General features: G+C 39.4%; 1 protein-coding gene across 8 annotated transcripts in view; it reads right to left on the minus strand.

Moving 5' to 3' along the window:
• Positions 1-18,819, minus strand: part of ppip5k2 (diphosphoinositol pentakisphosphate kinase 2) — a 49,299-nt gene that overhangs the window by 21,155 nt on the left and 9,325 nt on the right. For all 8 annotated transcript variants that reach the window (XM_084401473.1, XM_084401472.1, XM_084401471.1 and 5 more), the window contains exons 5-24: positions 18,190-18,280; positions 17,090-17,175; positions 15,637-15,791; positions 13,293-13,394; positions 12,317-12,478; positions 8,494-8,615; positions 8,072-8,173; positions 7,024-7,110; positions 6,811-6,886; positions 6,598-6,707; positions 6,030-6,115; positions 5,138-5,263; positions 4,936-5,057; positions 4,247-4,429; positions 3,407-3,548; positions 2,579-2,802; positions 2,325-2,452; positions 1,586-1,700; positions 1,347-1,454; positions 130-246 (exon numbers count right to left, since the gene is read on the minus strand). In XM_084401473.1, the coding sequence (XP_084257599.1) occupies positions 130-246; positions 1,347-1,454; positions 1,586-1,700; positions 2,325-2,452; positions 2,579-2,802; positions 3,407-3,548; positions 4,247-4,429; positions 4,936-5,057; positions 5,138-5,263; positions 6,030-6,115; positions 6,598-6,707; positions 6,811-6,886; positions 7,024-7,110; positions 8,072-8,173; positions 8,494-8,615; positions 12,317-12,478; positions 13,293-13,394; positions 15,637-15,791; positions 17,090-17,175; positions 18,190-18,280 (2,444 nt within the window). The remainder of the gene's footprint in view (positions 1-129; positions 247-1,346; positions 1,455-1,585; positions 1,701-2,324; positions 2,453-2,578; positions 2,803-3,406; positions 3,549-4,246; positions 4,430-4,935; positions 5,058-5,137; positions 5,264-6,029; positions 6,116-6,597; positions 6,708-6,810; positions 6,887-7,023; positions 7,111-8,071; positions 8,174-8,493; positions 8,616-12,316; positions 12,479-13,292; positions 13,395-15,636; positions 15,792-17,089; positions 17,176-18,189; positions 18,281-18,819) is intronic.

Below are 18,819 nucleotides of genomic sequence, written 5' to 3' on the forward strand. Positions count from 1 at the left end.
GCAACTCTCAATTGAGATGGAATGTTTCTTTTATTCACCAATTTTTTTCCAACCTCTGCAAAAATGCAGAATAGAAATAAAAAAACAGATTTCTAACATTCAAGACAATAGTCATCAGTCTCCGCTAACCTCTCTGGATGCTGGTCTATATCCAAATCCAGATGGCAGGTTCTTATCTTCTTCACAGCCTTTAGCTCCTGGACTGAAATGAAGTTCCACATGGAAACGGTCCTCTGACGAAGGATCCTACAAATCCAAACCCCACATTAAAGTCCAACTGAAATCAAAATTGACCCTATTTACTTTGTTAGCGCATATTACTAGTCTTGTGGTGAACAATTAATCCGTTAAAGTTAATACACAGAAAAAAATTGTTTGCCGTCGTAATCTTTAATCAAAGTCTGAAAAGTTGCTTCCTGTCTGGAATGGCGTTCCTTCTGATGGCGTAGGTTTGACGGCTTGGTTTGGGAAACGCTTAACCACTCCCCTCAAACCGTTAGTCTGTAATGAGCGAGAGATGGAGAGGAGGAGCGCTAGAGTAAAACCCTGCCCTCTGTTCAATATTCCTTTTCACTGGGAAATACGTCACAACACTGGAGAAAAGTCGTTTGCAACTTCCGGTTCACGCGGACTTTAACACAGTATTAACAGGGTCACATGTCGGTCCTCGTACATCATACATGCCTAAATATATATATATATTATGTTAGAAACATGTTATGTTATATATTGTTATGTTAGAATGTTAGAAACATATATACATATATATATAGCATAACATTTTAAGGGCCAGATTTACTAAATTGGGCAAATGTGCATGAGAACTCAATCCCATAAAAACTCTGAATTTCTGAAATTCTGCTCGTGATATACAGACGACTCGCAAATTAAAGAACACAGACGCATCCGGATCATTTCCTTAATGACCAACACAATCTACCAAGAGCAGCGCAGATTAGCGTCTGGTTTAAGACGAGCTTTTTCTAGGTGTTAAATAATGGTGCAAATACCAGTAAACTGACGAGCGCAAACCTTAGTAAATCACCTAACATGATTCATTTAGATATTCTCCTCCCATATATTTTGCGTCTGAAAGGGAAACTCCTACAAATGCATATGTAATAAGGCCAGCCACAAAAATAACCCTGTACACTTCTTTTCAGCGCTAATTTTACACTGTGTCTTTAGTAAATCCCGGGTTTAAGCTGTAAATCTGGCATTATGACAAAAATCATCCTATACATTTCTTGGGTATCAAAACACAGAAAAACAAAAGCTGTCTGTAAGTATTTTACTTCTGATTTCTGCTATTGAAAAGTATTGCATGTGTGCTGATATCCTCGTACCTTGTTTGGGTCTTCATAGAGCATGATGACTATCTGTGTCATGTAGTTCAGCTCACTGACTATTTTAAGGTAATCCATGGCTCTCCTCCACTGGTCATCTTTGGCCTCCTGAGGATACAGCGAAAACAATTCCTTAGAGCAGAAATACAGTTTGCATGGCATAGAAAAAACAGCCAGAATATTACAATGTACATTTACATTACATATTTATATGAAAGATGATATAACTAAAGACGTACATCACAGAGGGCTCCGTAACGCAAGATGGACAGCAGTGAGTGTACGTGACTCTCGCTGGTGAAGTAAAGTCTGGTCCGCACATGGCGTTCTGGAGACATGACTCCCCTGGAATATCTGTGCACACAACAATCAACTACACTTACAGTTCAGGTCCAAAACACACCCCTAAAAGTGAATGATTAACAGTCACATATTAATACATTAAAGGGGTCATGACATACAGGTTTTATCTCTCTGGGGTCAACTTATAATGTACGTTTTATGCACCAAAAATAGAAATTTGGTATTATCTGACCATTTGGCACAATGTCTTTGACCACAGGAATGATGCTTGGTTTTTGTGCCGTTTCTTTTTCAATATTTCAACGTTAATGGCCATGATGGATGCAGAACCGTTTTGAAAACTCTGCATGATGTGCTGTATGTACATTGATCACAGTTTTTATAAAAAAAATAGTTTTTCTGGATGTTCAACAAAAGGACAAAAATAATGAGTGAATATTTTAAAACAAATCTTTGTGTTGCAAAAATTAACTCAACTTTTATGTGTTTGGAAAGACATGAGGGTGATTAAATGACACAATTGTTATTTTTGGGTGACCTATCCCTTTAAGTTTTTACATGCACAATGAATGTCATAAGAGAATTGTATTCCTCATATCATAACCCCTTTAGTTCTTGAACTGTGTATTGGCTAGTTCTCTTTTATGAGTGTCATTTTCTCAGAGTATGTCTTACACTGGATGCAGTTTGTTAACAGTGTCGTCGTCTTGTGTCCTCTGTAGGTCAGAGCGGATCTTGCGAATAAGAGGTGTACAGTAACCTTTGGCTATGTCCAGTTTCTCAGGCTGAGAAATACCATATTCCTGACAAGAGCAAACGAGGACAATTACCAAAAATGTTCAAGAAAATAAACAAACTGTGCATATAAATATACCAGCTCTCATAATTCATTTAATTGATCTTTGATTGAAAGCAAAAGTGCATTTTACCTGTGGGATGACAATGTCAGCCAGTGCTTTGGATAACCGGTATATTTCCATGGTGTGGTCAAGCTTTAATGAGCTGTTGTGCTGCACGTCATATTTGATGCAGTCATAGATATCAGGGATCTTACTGATGTTGTATCGGCCATTCTTCATCTTGAAATCCTTCTCGAGTTTAGACCACCGACGCAGCATCAGCTCAAGAGTCTCACTGTGGTACAGCTGGATATCTGATTAAAAAAAATGAATAAACGTGCCACTGAATTGGATGCCCTCAACCACACACCCTCGCTCCAAAACCCTGTCCGCCAAAGGTATGTCAGCTGTAGAAACAACACTTGAGGGGTTTGGTATTAAAAAACTAAATAAAATAAAACCGCATTTAACATCATACCTAATGACATCAATACAATATTGATCTACATACATCTAAATATCTCACATTAAATCTCATATTTGTATTTATGTTGGTTTCAAACATTTTACAAAAAACAAGAAAAAACAGATCAATAATTATATGTTAAAATAATAATAAACGGAGCAATTCCAATAGGGTCCTCACATCATCTGTGCTCGGGCCCTAAAATAAGCTTATAAACAACATTAATACTTGAATCAGTAAATTAATTTAAAGAACTGCAATGCAGAAATTTCAATCATACTCATAGGTATGTCTGAAATGCATTTTTTATATTTCTTTGAACAAACATATTTGAAATAGCCCAGTAGCACTGCAGTCATGGAAGTTTGTTTATGTGCAATACATCATGTCTGAGCTAAATACACACCACTAAATATTTGTACGTGTCTATCAGGCCCATTTTACACGTGTACCTGCTGATTTGGGGTCTTCCATCCTCTGGCGGACCTGCAGCGTTAGGCTCTGAATGAGGGAGTACACCTTATCACATGTCTTCACAGGGTTTTTGATCATCTGCATGGACTTCACAAGAGATGTGCTGGAGGTGGGCGCCAGCTGGTCCAAAAATAAAACACACACACCATCACTCACAGCAACAGAAAAAACCTCAGGCTATTACACTAGGTGTAAATAGCAGTATTTTCTTTGCACTAAGTCTAAATAGTTGTTTATAGTGTAAATAGTTGATACTATTTGCACCTCACTGTATTTGTTGTACATTATAAAACAGTATACAATAACAACATATTCAGTGTATATAATTATATTTACTAAAACCATAAATAGATGCTGCATTATTGGGACATTACTTGTCCCTGTCCCTAAACCAACCCGATAAACCCATTTTTCCCATTATTAAATACCGGTTAGGCAATTTACTTCCACTTATTTCAAACTCGGGTCTAACACCGCCGTCTTACTCTTCACAACACCGGTCCTGTTAACAGATGGGTTTCTTTGACTCCACCAGACATTTGAGGGTGGAGTTACTGTAAATAGCCTCTACCAAAAAGGTGGGATATTTGCATAAAGAATTTGATAAATTCTACAACATCCTTCAGCTGCAAATTCACAGTTGCATAAATTTTCATTAATTCAATGGCCTAATGACAACTACTCAAAAGTAAACAGAAGAACAACACAGTTCAATTCTTTACAGACCAATAAAAATGTCCTACAATAAGATTCTTCCATCTCATATCTATTAAGCGACCTTGTTAAGCGAACTATGATTGTCCCAGACTGTCCCTGACCTTCTCGAAGTCTTCTGGCGTGAAGTCTCTGTCCTTCTGCAGGATCTCGTGAAGTCGTGCTTTGACTTTCTGCTGGCAGCTGCTCAAGGAGTCACTGTCACTGTCCAGCAGGCCGTTCATGTTGGCACTTTTCACCATCTGAACCAGGATGGGCGTCAGCTCTCCCTCTAACGCCAGCAGGCCCTGAGGACACCACACACACACACTCTTATTAACACACACATCCAGTAGTTTATAAGAGAAATAATGGTAACACTTTACAATGAGGTTCGTTAGTTAACATTAGTCAACATGAACTAAGAATGAACGATACTTCTTCATTTATTTTGTTAATGTTGATTTCAACATTTACTAATACTTCATTAAAATCTTGTTAACATTAGTTAATGCACTGTGAAATAACATGAACGAACAATAAACAGCTTTATTTGTATTAACTCACGTTAACAAAGATGAACAAATACAGTAACAAATGTATTGCTCATGGTTAGTTCATGTTAGTTAACTAATGTTACTAATGAACCTTATTATAAAGTGTTACAGAAATAATAATACGATTATTATAAATATGTTTTAATTCGGGCTGCCAAAATAAACATTAAAGCATGCGATTAAAAAATATTTAAAACCATTTATGCTTTTAACAACAATTTGACATTAAAAGTTTAAATGTGAAGATTTAATGGTACTTTAGCGAACGCTGCGGCAGTCATCTGAACGCGTCCTTCATCAGAGGCGTATATCTTCAGGTCGTGCCTGTATGTGCTGTGCAGACGGAGAAGCCCACAGCCGGGAAAGCCGGCGTAGTCGCCTGAGACGCAGGAGGAAAACCGTAAACAACAAGAGGCAGACGTAACAGGGGCCGTAATGAGCAGTGTGTGTGTGAAGTACCTTGTCCTCCAGGGTACATACACCTAAAGGCCCGACCGAGCTCTTCGGCCTGAACCCTGCCAGCTGGAGTCAACTCGCCACCCCACTTCAAGACCAGCAACAGTGACGGGTCATCCCTCCGCACATCTCAACACACATACACACACACAATCAATATCAAGTGAACCGAAGTGCACTATCAGCCTTGGCTTAAATGGGGGGGCGTGATGTGTTCATGACCCATTGGTGGGTTTTTGACAAATTCTGCAATGTGGACCAGACTTCAGAATTCAGCCTAAACAAGACTGCCCTAAAATAAGTCTCTTTTATGACACTTAATTTTTAAAGTCCCCCTGTAGTCGATACTTTTATTCCTTAAAACTCATCTTTGATCACCAAAATTACATATTTTAACGTTTTTTCCTTGAAAAAAAAATATTCTTGACTTATATCTTGAATGTAACTTGACACCCTTGCCTCATTTAGTATACGCAGTTCTATGAATATGCAAATGAGCCCCGCCTCCACTCACTCACTCACTCAGCTCAGAGATCCACTGGTTGACGATCACACGTTGATCTGATTGGTTACAAGGTAGTTTGTGACGTCAGAAACACCAGTGATTTCAAAGCGTGTTTTTGAGACTGTCTTTGGTTCACTGCAGTTTTAAGGAGAAAATACTCAGCAATGCTGTCGCCTTATCAATTTACACACGGTTTGTCTTAAAGCATATTAGAAACACCACATAGACATATAAACTACATTAAAAGCTGGATTTTCACTACGGGGGGACTTTAATAAAATGTAACTAATCTTACACATATATAAAACTATGTAAACAGATGGAAAGTCTAAGAAACGGCATGAAAATGAATCAAAACCAGCCAAAAGATCCACGCAAGACCATCGTTACCTTCCTCTTCACTGGACGTTTTAGGGCAACCATGTGGCAGATAAGTTAACTGAACCTTGCGATTAATGCCAGAGAAATGACCGTACCTGAACAAACAAAATGAGATATTAGAAACGGGACAGAAATAAAGCTGAATATTTAAATATAACGGGGCCAAGCGTGACAAAGTCATAAGTGACATAAAATTAGGCTGGATAATCATCCACAGGAAAAGTGGTTTAAATACCACAAAAGCTGGCGCCGTCATTAGATTGATACACAGTGTCCTGTAAATGAGTCAAAGATATGTTGGAGTTTTATGGAGTCGTTGCCATCAAATGAATGATGCTGTTACTAGCATGGTCTGAAGATGATCTAAAGGCTATACTAAATTTGGTGAACACTGTAGTATGGGTTTGATAAAAATTCTAAATAGCAATATTTCTGTCATTTCTGACATTTAATGAGAAGATTCACCCCAAAATACAAATCCTGTCATCATTTACTCACCCTCAAACTAACAGACATAATATGTTGTCTCGACACAGTGTTGCTTGGCCCCTAATAATAAACATACCAGAACACTTACATTTCAAGGACTGTTTTCAGCTGTTCAAGCTTTGCTTTACTCTCCTCAATTTCCGAATCGTTATTTTGGCCGAGTTCTACCAACAGCTGTCTGGCAATGTCCAGCACTTCCTGTTCAATTCAATCAAATATAACTTATCATCTTGAAACGAATGCTTTAGAGATGAGTGGTGAATACTATTCATTATTCATTGCTAAATCAAAATGTATTTACTTGGAGTTGCTTTGGCTTTTTCAATTTCAGTTTCCCACTTTTGTAACCTTCACATTTTTCAAAGAGGTCAAAAAATCTGAAAGACACAAAATGAGAAATTAGCAAAGGACAGACTTTAGCTGAGCATACCGTCACCTTGAACTTCTTATTCTGTTGGGAGTTAGAGACAGTTCATGATGAAGATTACTGATAGTAGATCTAAAGTGTTGGTACCTCTGATGTCGAACCTCCATTTTCATCTTCTGTTTGGGAGTTCTGTCACCATGTCGAATCACAGCAATCACACACCTCAACTCCATCCTGAAAGTCACACAGCAGCACTTGAAAGGATATTTGTTTTGAGCTTACGCAGAAAAAAAGTCAATACATCAGCATTGATATAGATTAATGTGTGTTAACGGAACAATTTTCCCGAAAAATTTAAATTCTGTCACCATTTTCTCAGTTATTCCAAATCCATTTAACTGACTGACTTCTGCTCAACACAAAAATCAACAATTTAATGAATATCAAGTTCGGTGAAATCCATTCAATAGCAGTACATTGTGGGGGTCAGTTTAACACTTAAATCATTTACTCACCCTTGTTACAAACACATAAGACTTTCGTTCATCTCTGAAATCGTACATATTTTTTATGTCCCTCCATTGAAAGTCCATATTACCAAAACTTTGATGATTCAAAAAGTTCATAAAACGTAAACGAATCAGTATGAATTGAGCGTTTTCTTTAATCTAAGGCACAGAATTTGTGCCTTAGATTAAAGAAAACGCTCATATGATGAAAATACATATAAACATTGATCGATGCACATAAACTGAGCACATCAGATAAGCTAAACAGAGGCTTGAGAAGACCTGGATTAAACCACTTCATCCACATGTCTTTATGACTTGTTAAAGTTCTGGTGAATGGACTTGGTCAATGGAGGGACAGAAATCTCTCAGATTTCATTAAAAATATCTTAATTTGTGTTGCAAAGATGAACGAAAATCTTATGGTTTGGATGGAACGACATGAGAGTGAGAAAATGTGAGCGAGTTCACAACTAACTCTTCAACAAAGCACCCGTTAATGAACAGCTCAAGTTGGTTTTGGTGAGTTTGGGACCCCATGAGGATGAGTTAAGGACTATTTCAATTTTGGCAGAACAATTCCTTAAATAACTTCAAAGAAAAGGATTGCACTAGCTGAGATACTGATAGCATTGTTGATGTAATTATCAGGATTGTGATGTTCACATCTGCTTGTAAGGACATACATCGTTCCAGAGGTTGTGGGAACTATGGGAATGTCCTCTGCTTCTAAAGGTATAGACCACGGGATCTGAAACTGTGGAGCCAATTCTCTCATGATGATATTCCTGTTGTGCAAAAGGAAAATAATAATCAACTGACTCAATTGACTTTAAACAAATACACTAGTATAAATACATGCGTTGATAATTCATGAATAGCATATAAAAGCATTCATTGCCATAAATTACCATAGTGTAATCATCTGAATATAATACAATTGTAGCAGTTTGTCAAAAAAAGATAAAACAAAAACATTTTTGCATCAGACAATGCAGCAAAGAAAAGATCGTATCTGTGTTTCTAATCAACTTGCATTAAAGTTCATTAGAAATGAGAAGAGATCTTGTAAATTCCTGGATGTTATGGATCTGTGTGATGTACTGACCCCAGGATTTTAGCACAGTCGTCGTAGTACTTCATGGAGTTCTTGACGAAGCTGAAGCCGTTGACGTCACAGACGTAAGACTGGCCATTGGCTCGGAGCAGGTCGAAGCCACACACCGTTTGCTACCAATGAGAAATTGGTAACACTTCAGTTTACAGTGGCATATTGAGACAATTCATTCATCAGCATTTACATGTCCTGTGTAAATTCGCAAGTTTGTGGCAGACTCAACAAATTTTCACATATTCAAACTTGTATTATGTAGGTGTATAAAACACATTTCTTTGATTGATCAACATTCTGATCAAAGTTTTGCTGCTAAAAGCTATGACCGATTGTCCCAGGCGACCGTATATTTATTATGTAGCTAGATAGATAGATAGATAATTTATTGTCCCTTAACGGGAAATTTGTTCTCACAGATTATCATACAGCACACGCAACTGGCATGTAACAGCAACAACAAAACACATGTAACAGCAACAACAAGAACACAAAAAGGTGAAAGTTCAACTTTGTGGCCTATTAAGGATTGAAATTGCAGATGGTACAAAGCTCTTTTTGAAACGAGCCCTTCTCCATGTTAGGGTCCTGTATCTTCGCCCGGAGGGCAAGAGAGTGAAGTGGACGTTGAGGGGGTGCTCTGGGTCTGTTATTATTGTCCGGGCAAGGCGGGCTATTGCTCTGTCATTGAGTTCCGAGATGTTGGGTGTAGGGGAGTGTATTATTTTTGAAGCTATGTGTGTGATTTTATTCAGTTTGTTTTTGTTGGAGACTGACAGCATGGTGTAAAAACTGGTAGAACAGTATAACAGAATGGGCTGGATAATACTTGTGTACAGTAGTAACAGAAGATGAGGGGCAATGTAAAGGGAACTTAGTTTTCGTAGAATATGCAGACGCTGTTGGGAGCGTTTATGGATGTCCTTTATGTGATAGTCAAAAGTGAGCTTGTTATCCAGGGTGAGTCCAAGATATTTGAATTTCTCAACCTGTTCTATTATGTTGCCATGAATGGAGATCCAACTGAGACTGGGTGCATTAAAGACCAGTTCTTTTGTTTTCTCAACATTGAGATGGAGAAAATTGTCTGTGCACCAGTGTGTAAAGTGTGATATCGTGTCATGGTACGCAGCAATGCTAGTGTGATTGTTGAGGAGAGCCAGGATTGCAGTATCATCTGAGTATTTGTAGTATGTTGTGATGGATGAAGGACTAATACAGTCATTAGTGTAGAGTGTGTAAAGAAAGGGAGAAAGGACACAGCCTTGAGGAGCTCCAGTGTTGGTTATGGTGGTGCCCGATGTGACAGACCCTATCCTCACAGCCTGTGGCCTGTTGCTCAAGAAACTATGAATCAGATGGATGTAATGAGGTGCAACGCTGAGTTTACGTAGTTTTTTAATCATCTGATGACGTTGAATTGTATTAAAAGCTGAGCTTAAGTCTACAAAAAGAACTGCAGCAGAGTTACCAGATACTTCCAGGTGTTGAAGGAGGGAATGAAGGAGACATACAACAGCATCCTCCGTCCCTCGCCTGGCTTTATAGGCAAACTGATGTTTGTCCAGCTGTGGATTGACAGTTGACAAGATGGTGCGCAGAATCAGTTTTTCATAACATTTGCTTGCTATGGGTGTGAGAGCAACAGGTCTGTAATGGTTGAGCTCTGATGGACGGGGTTTCTTTGGTAGAGGAATGATGGTGGACTTTTTCCATAGGGTGGGCCACCGTGCTGTACTGTATGACTCATGCATTATGGAATACAGAACTGGGGAGAGTTCCATTGCACAAAGCTTGAGCACCCTAGCAGGGATGCCGTCCGGCCCCATGGCCTTGCCGATTTTACACCTACTCAGCTCCTGTCGAACATCCACCTCTGTAAACGGAGGAGTTGTCGGTAGATCTAAAGGGAGAGCGTTAAGTAGCTCATTGCAGACAGCTGAATAATCAGTGATGTCAAATCTGGAGTAGAAGGTATTAAGGCTATTTGCAAATGTTGTGGGGTTAGAAATAGTGCTATGATCTTGTTTCACATTCTGTCCCGTCAATATTTTTATTTTCTTGAAGGCTTGTTTTGTGTTCATCGTAGAAAACTCATGTTCTATTTTCTCTTTGTATTTAAGTTTTTCTTTAATAATGTCATTTTTAATCTGTCTGTCCAGTATTTGGAGTGAAAGCCAATCCTTGCATTGAAATATTTTGTGTTTCTCAGCCAGTTTTTGTTTAATCTGTGGAGTAATCCAAGGCCTGGAGTTAGGGAAAGTTTTGTATGTTTTTGTTGATATACAGTTACTTATGCAAAACTTTATGTAGTCTGTTATAACGGACAGTCTCTCATCCAAAGTACCGTTAAAAACGGTCCAGTCAGTGCATGCAAGGGAACCTTGCAGACATGCAGTTGCATCCGCCGACCACTATGGAGCGCTATGGACTTGTGGTTTGATGCGCTTCAGTTCCTGTCTGTAACCAGGAAGAAAGACCAAAACATTATGGTCCGAGGAGCCCAGAGGAGGATGAGCCCGAACAGTAAATGCATCAAAAACATTCCCGTAACACAGATCCAAGACATTTCCCTTCCTTGTGGGACAATGCACATACTGATGGAAGGAAGGCAGTACGCTGTCAAGACTGCAGTTATTGTAATCGCCCATATAAAACACCGGGGCTCGGGGGTATTTACTTAACATTGAGTTAGCATTCTCCGCTATTAGCTCTGCTGCTGCTTGTATGTTCGCATCAGGTGGACAGTAAACACACCCAAAAACCACCGTGGGGAATTCTCTTGGAAGATAGAAGGGGCGTAGCGATAATGTTAATATCTCTACGTCCGGTGTACATATAATGCTGTGTTTTTTTATGTTGGTGCACCAGCGCTTGTTTATAAAGACACATAGTCCTCCACCCCTCTCCTTACCTGACTGACGGGTCCTGTCAGCCCGGACGGTCAAGAAGTTGTCCAAGTTGATCTCAGAATCCGAGATGGATTCATCGAGCCAGGATTCAGTTAATGCGATGATACACGCATCCCTGAAAAGTCTCTCCCCCTGACACTTGGCATGAAGTTGATCCATCTTTTTCCGGAGGGAACGTACATTGGCCAATATGATAGAAGGTAATGGAGGTCTAAAAGGACGCCTTCTTAACCGGGCACGGACACCGCCACGGCTGCCCCTTTTCCTCGGTCGGATCTCTGGAGGGATGTCAGCCGGTTTTTCGTTGCATAGAATAGATGACCGGAGTCGCAGAAGCTCATCCCGGCTGTAGGTGAGTAGTACGCCTCTGGTAGCATCTGGCTGTAATGGCGTGAGCGCGGTGCCATTCTTGATAATCCACAAGATCACAAGGGTAATCCACAGCACTTTCAGCATTATGTCGTTGCTTGACTTAACCATACACACTTGACAAAGACTTAATAACAAATAACTCAAATAAATGACGAAAAACTAGACAAAGCCAGAGAAGTAACGTGAGCTGACATGACAAACGTGTTGTCGCAGCAGAGCATGCGCCATAGGCCACAGTTATGATGCTGAGGATGTGAGCTGATGCACATAATGCACAGTACAGCTAAATAACCCCCTTCAGGGTGATACAAGACCTGAGTACTTTGCCACTGCACATTAATTCTTACATATATATACACATAAAAACCAACTTTTATGACAAGAAAATGACTGATGATAATAATAACTGATGATGCACATGAGGAACTGAATTTGTAAATGTAGTCAGTCATGACCAGCTTTCAGATATTAGGCTCTAATGATTCAAATGAGTGGCATCGTGACTCAATTCCACGTTTTGGAAGATCTTCATTTACCTTGAAAGCCAAACAGACTTTCCATGCGATGAGTTTCTCTCTGGCGTTGAGGATGACTGGATAACGGACCTCTTTCCCCTCGCTGTCCCGTTCCACCTTCCCATCCAGAGCAGGAGATTTGCGGGCCTCTGCGTGGGCGTAGTCGGGCCCTACAGTATACACCTGATGCCAACACACACAGACAAGGCAGAGGAAACACTGCTGGATCAGTGTCTATCAGCACAGCTTCTAAGTCGAGGAATAATTTTCATGACTAACCTTTCATTTATTAAAGTAAATTAAATATACTTGTTTATTTAAAGTATTTTTCCTTTATATTTTACAGATTTATTTGCAGCATTTTTGACTGTTTATAGCGGTCAGTATGGAGAGCAGACGCGGATGGGAAAGTCCCACGAGCCCGAACTCAAACTCGGGTCACATGTAGCGCAACCACCAACTGGGTCTGAATGACGGATCTTTATGAAAGTCAGGCTGACTAGATGAATAAAAGTCAGTCACAAGACATTTTTAAATGTTTTCAACATTCATAATTATCAGAAATGTTTCTTGATCATCAACTCATCATATTAGAATGATTTCTGAAGGATCATGTGACACTGAAGACTGGAGTAATGATGCTGAAAATTCAGGAATAAATTACAGTTTACAATATTTTCACATAGAAAATAGTTATTTTAAATTGTAATAATATTTCACAATGTTACTGTTTTTACTGTATTTTTGATCAGATAAACGCAGCCTTGGTGAGCAGAAGAAAACATTAAAAATGTTGACTGGTATTGTAAGCTCCAGGCAAACACAACTCAAGAGTTCACACATATACCTCACCTTTCATGATGTTTTGTGAAGAAAAAAATACTTTTTTCTTAAGAAATCAAACCATTTTACCCTGATCAAAATGGCCATCGCTAACATGAGAAGCATGTGTGTTAGTCTGAGTTGTGTGTGTTGGAGAGAAGACAGACTGAGATACCTTCACGTCAGTTCCATCTGTAGGCATGAACTCCTCGTAGATGTAGGATCCAGTCTTTCTGACGTTACTCTCAGGAGAATAGACGCTACTTCTGCTGCCAATCTGAAACGTGTCCAAGCAGATTGTTCAGATGAGACCCCCAAAGGGTTGATTTAAGTAAAATGACTTATATATTTTTTGTGGAAACTAAACTTTATTTTACAGTGCAGTTATACAATTACTGTATTATATTACTGTCTTAAGAATAATAATATAAAAGTATTATTATTATATTCGAATTCTTGTCTTCCTATTACAGCAGTGTGAATATAAACTGAGAATGTGTTCACACTTCGGTTCTCTTGGTTCTTTTGGTTCGGAAATGATACATTTAATCCTGGGTCGCTTAGCTGTCATTTTTAACACCAAACCTAAAGAATCAAACAAAAAATAATTTCCCCTGAACATCTAAATCAATGCTGTGTGTTGGGCTAAAAATGTGCTCGTTGTATGGGCCTGTACGACGCGGTTCTGACGCCTGCACCGAACTGTGATAGGCAACATCACGACTATGACGAGATAAAACAGGTATGCTTAAGCATTCTGTCCTTTTTAAGGTCACATCTTGTGACATCATGTCCTGTTTTTGCTTTGTTTAGATGTTGAGAAAGTAAGAGAAATACTGACCTGACTTGAATTTTATTGGTGAGTTTCCACCACAATGTCTTTGGTGAGTGTTCATATTTCAGTCGCACTGCACCAAACAAGCGAACCGAGTCACCAGAAAAGGCGGTCTCAGTCCACTTGTTCGATGGGCACCAGGGTTCAGATGGCAGCGCTCACTCACGCTTATTCAAATGAACCGCATTAACAGAGTTTGTTTTAACCGAACCAAACCTGCCCAGAACACACCCTGGCTACATTCACACTGTCCAAATCAGACTATTTTGGCGCTTTTCCACTACACAGTACCAGCTCGCCTCGGCTCGGCTCGACTCGACTCGGCTCTGTTTGGTTTTCCACTGTGTAAAAGTTGTACCTGTACCAGCTTCCAGGTACTTTTTTTCGTACCACCTCCGGCGAGGTTCTAAGCGGGCTGAGGCGAGCTGAGGCGATACTAAAATGTGACGTGAGATCATGGCAGACTGCTGATTGGTCAGAGAGAATCGTCACTATTCACTGCGTCATCATTGCACGCGCCAGACGCAGTATCCTGAATAAAAAACAGCAAAAACAAAAACATCCAAAAACAGCATGCACTCGATTTCAACCATTGTCCTGTGTGTGTAGGTAGCGGGTGTGTTTTGCGCGTCTCGCGTAAAAGATTAAGTCACGGCAGTTTCCTGCGGCGTCGCTATGACGACCAGGTACTATTGTGGAGGTACTATCTGCAATGGAAAACAGAGCGAAAAGCGAGCCGAGCCGAGCTGAGTCGAGGCGAGGCGAGTCGAGTCGAGCTGGTACTGGTAATGGAAAAGCGCCATATGTGTATCCGATTGGAATCTGATCTAAAATTACTGATGTCCACACTGTGTATCGAAACTGTTCAGATCCCATTTGTGTGTCCATGCCTCTTTCGTTTTCCGGAATATCTGCATTGGTTTCTGTGGCATTGACATTGCGTTGGAAGGAATACGTCAAAAACAATAACAACAACCGCACCAGTTTTGGTTATTGGGTTTGCAATAGAGATGATGTCTTATTTACAACATGACAATGTGTAGCAGAAATCTGAGCGGCTTTATTCTGTGCTGTCGTCTCCGCCGGTCTTAAAACATGTCTCTGTTATATTGTCATTTTTTGCTCGTCCGGCCCTTTCCAGCAACACAACCTTGTTTCTGCAGTGACTTTCCCGCAGTTTCCAATAACAGCATCTGGCGTTTATGTTTTACGTGGCTTGAGAAAGTTACATAAACCACACGAAATCCGATCAGAGAGAGATCAGACTGAAACGGACCTCCAGAAATACGATTTGAACAGGATTTCAAACCACATATGAAGTTTGAAACGGATTTGTAAAAATCGAATTACATGTGATTTATTGCCATTCACACTTTCTATTTCAATCAGATTTCAGTCGGATATGCTCAGAAATTGGATTTGGATTGGATTTAGCCTATATCACAACTAAAAGTCCACTTTAAAAGTCCAATGCAAGTCAATGCAAATACTTTGGACACCGAAAATGGGTTGAAGCTCTTAATTTGCACTATCAAAGAGCACATGATACATTTATTTCATTTTAAAAATGTACAAAATTGTCTTAGAGGGGAGGCATACCCCCGAGGTCAGCCCCCCATAGTCTCTGAAAATCCTTTTGGGAACACTGTATGTGTGTTTTTGGGTGTTTAGGTCACACACACACCTTGCGGAAGAGCCGCTGGCTGCCTCCTCCTGCAGATGTGGGGTAGTAGATGTACACATTGTGGTCCTCAGCACTGACTGGCTTCTCCACAAAAGGCTTTTGGAAAATCTCCCCATTCACCTCCACATGGTCCTCTCCCTCCACCAGATTACATTCTAGAGAAACAAAATAAAGGACTGGTGAAATGGTTTGATGAATGCAACTTTTTGTTCTGTATTGAAGCAGGTCTTTTTGAAAGAGGAAATTGAGGCAGAACATATTTTGAGAGTCACATGCACATGGTTATGATCTCACTGGCAGATTGACAGAGCGATCAGCCAATCACAGCACTACCTCCTCTCTCACATGACTTCACATTTGTATGTTGCCGTTACCACCTCACATTCACAGACAGTATGCGAGTAGCTCAAAGAGAACACATAAAGCTCGAGGACATTTCAGTCCATTTAACTAAACATTGCTTTAAAAAAGACAGGTAAAAAAATAATTAACATGGTACTGATTTGATTAGATCAGAATTTGACAAAGTCAATTGGAAAATAGAAAATGATTTTTCAACAAAAAATTCTCTCAATTAATTCTGCAAACTACAAAGTGAACCTGCAACCATTTAAACTATAACTAACAGGTATGTCAGGTTTTCATGAACCCACATGTCTGAACTGAACTGAGGCTCTGAATAAGTCTTGCACAACAGTGAACGCAACTCACAATAATGTCAAAACAAAAAGAAATGTGGCCTGCTCCTTCATGTTGAGTCTATTGACCTGATAAAACTGGATCAGTGAAAAGGGAAGTCTTTCTAATTATAGAATTATGTTTCTACTGCAAATTGAAATATACATTAAATTAAGACTAACAGGTTAAGACTGCAGTATGAATCTCCATTTGCAGTAAGACTTTGAAATAATATTATAGCTGACTTGTGTTTCTGAACTAATGTGAACACTGTGAGACAAAGGGGGAGACAGCTGAAAAGGGAACCTCTGACCCCTTGGGATCAGAGGTGGTCCCATTTGGGACTTCTGAGTTTGTAGGAATAAACTCAGAAGAATTAGATCACTAGAAAACCTGTCCTTCTATAGATAAGAGACCTTGGAAAAGATATAAAGGCTCTGTTTCTTCCTCCCTCGTTGTCACACTTGTTCCACAGACTGTACTTGTGACTTCTGTGTGGCAACTGGGCCTTCTTGCAAGAATAAAATACTTTTTAATGATCATTTGAATTTCAAAGTGTCTCTTACGCAGTTGATGATTGTTTAATGAATTTTTGCCACAACAGCGGACATGAAAATGCACTGAATAAGAGGAATGACAGTTACACACTTCAAGCTCACGAGGACACACCACTGAGGTGTAGCACATCTAAACACATCATCTGTCCACTGGCGCCACAGGCTTACTGTATGTAGTGTAAACTAGGTCAGGGTGAGATTTGAGGGAGTTAACAAACCTTCTGGTCTGGCAGGATCTCGGTTCAGGACTGCGAAGCGAGGCAGCTGTATTCCCTCGGCCTTCAGGATCCGATACACCTCTCTCCTAAACATGAACACATAACAGATGCATTTTTATTTTGCCATTTAAAGGGACAGTTCACCCAAAGAGGAAAATTGTGTCATCATTTACTCTCTCTCATGTCATTCTAAACCCATTAGGCTTTCATCTTCGAAACACAAATAAAGCAATGATCTTTTTTCTTCTGCATCAAGCAAACATGGTTGTGCTTCCATTTACCATATTTGATGTGCTCTATGTATGTGCGTTGATCAATGTTTATAGAAAAGCCTACATTCACATGAATTAGTTTTATAATGTCTTTATGAACTTTATGGTGCGTAACAGTTTTGGTTGAATAGACCTTCAATGGCAGGACAGAAATCTCTTGAGTATCATTAAAAATATCTTCATTTGTGTTTATAAAAAAACAAAAGTCTTATGGGTTTGGAATGACATGAGGGTGAGTAAATGACCGAATTTAAATTTTTGGGTGAACTAACTCTTTAAGCAATAGTTACACCACCAAGAGTGCCGTTGTTCCAAATATCAGAAAAGCTGCTATACTGCCGTAGGCATGAGGCTGCAGTGATCTTGTGTATTGAACACATTCAAATCAGGAGCAATTCATCGTGGATATGGCTTAGGAGAAGCAAGACATTTCTAAAACAAAATCAGATGAATGCAATGCATATTTGTGGCTGAATGCTGGCATGCATGCTGAAGGTTGCCATGCTGACCCAGTTAAAGTGCTAATATTCAACATTAGCTAGCTCCTGACAGAGTTAACACAAGACAGTGTCACAGTGAGACTAAATGGTGTCATTATAAATACCTCTCTCAGTTCCTATCTGAAGGTTCAGGTGAAAGTTTTTTCAGTTTTAAAACCATGAAGGCTGGCAATATTCAAACATTCACATCCTGTTCCCCATTGTCATTATTTCAGTGGAATTGCCCATAATCATGTCAGGAATAAAACAACTGCATGATGCTTTCCCCTGAACACGGTTCACTATACATCACCATTACAGATGTTGTGATGGCGGTCGTGAAGCACACCTGTCCTGAATAAAGTACTGAAGATCCAGATCGTTGATGACAAACGGATTCCTCAGCTTCTCATAAGCCACAGCCTTATCCAGAGGAAATCCTTTAAAAGCAGACGATAAACAATGAACAAAACTCTTCTGATGTGTGAAGCGAACATATCAAGAGGAATGAACAGATTTACACATGTTCTTGCTCTCAATACAGTAACTGAGCGAACTACCTGTGCATTCAGTGGTTTTAACACACGTCGTCCAGCCAATTAGAATACAGTATACCGACTGACCATGATATGCATGAGCATGATTTATTTATATCATTATAAACTTAATTTACTTTATTTTGCAAATATGTGTACACCTTAAAGTCAGTAACTGTAAGCTGATAAAAGGAATTTAAAATGTAATCCATTACACATTGTACTTAAAGTAATTAGACACCATATTTTCCAGAATAAAAGTCTGTTTTTTAATCATCCGATTTATATTCCAGGCATGACATTTGTAATAACTGTTGTTTATAATGAATGCCACTATAATTTACATTTGTTTTATATACTTACAATTTGCATTCCTGTTCTGTTAGTGTTAAATTTAAAGGATTTGTTGTAGAGTGGGGGAAATAAAATATATGTTTATAATG

Source organism: Rutilus rutilus (assembly GCF_951802725.1).
Source record: "Rutilus rutilus genome assembly, chromosome: 25".
Lineage (NCBI taxonomy): Eukaryota > Metazoa > Chordata > Actinopteri > Cypriniformes > Leuciscidae > Rutilus > Rutilus rutilus.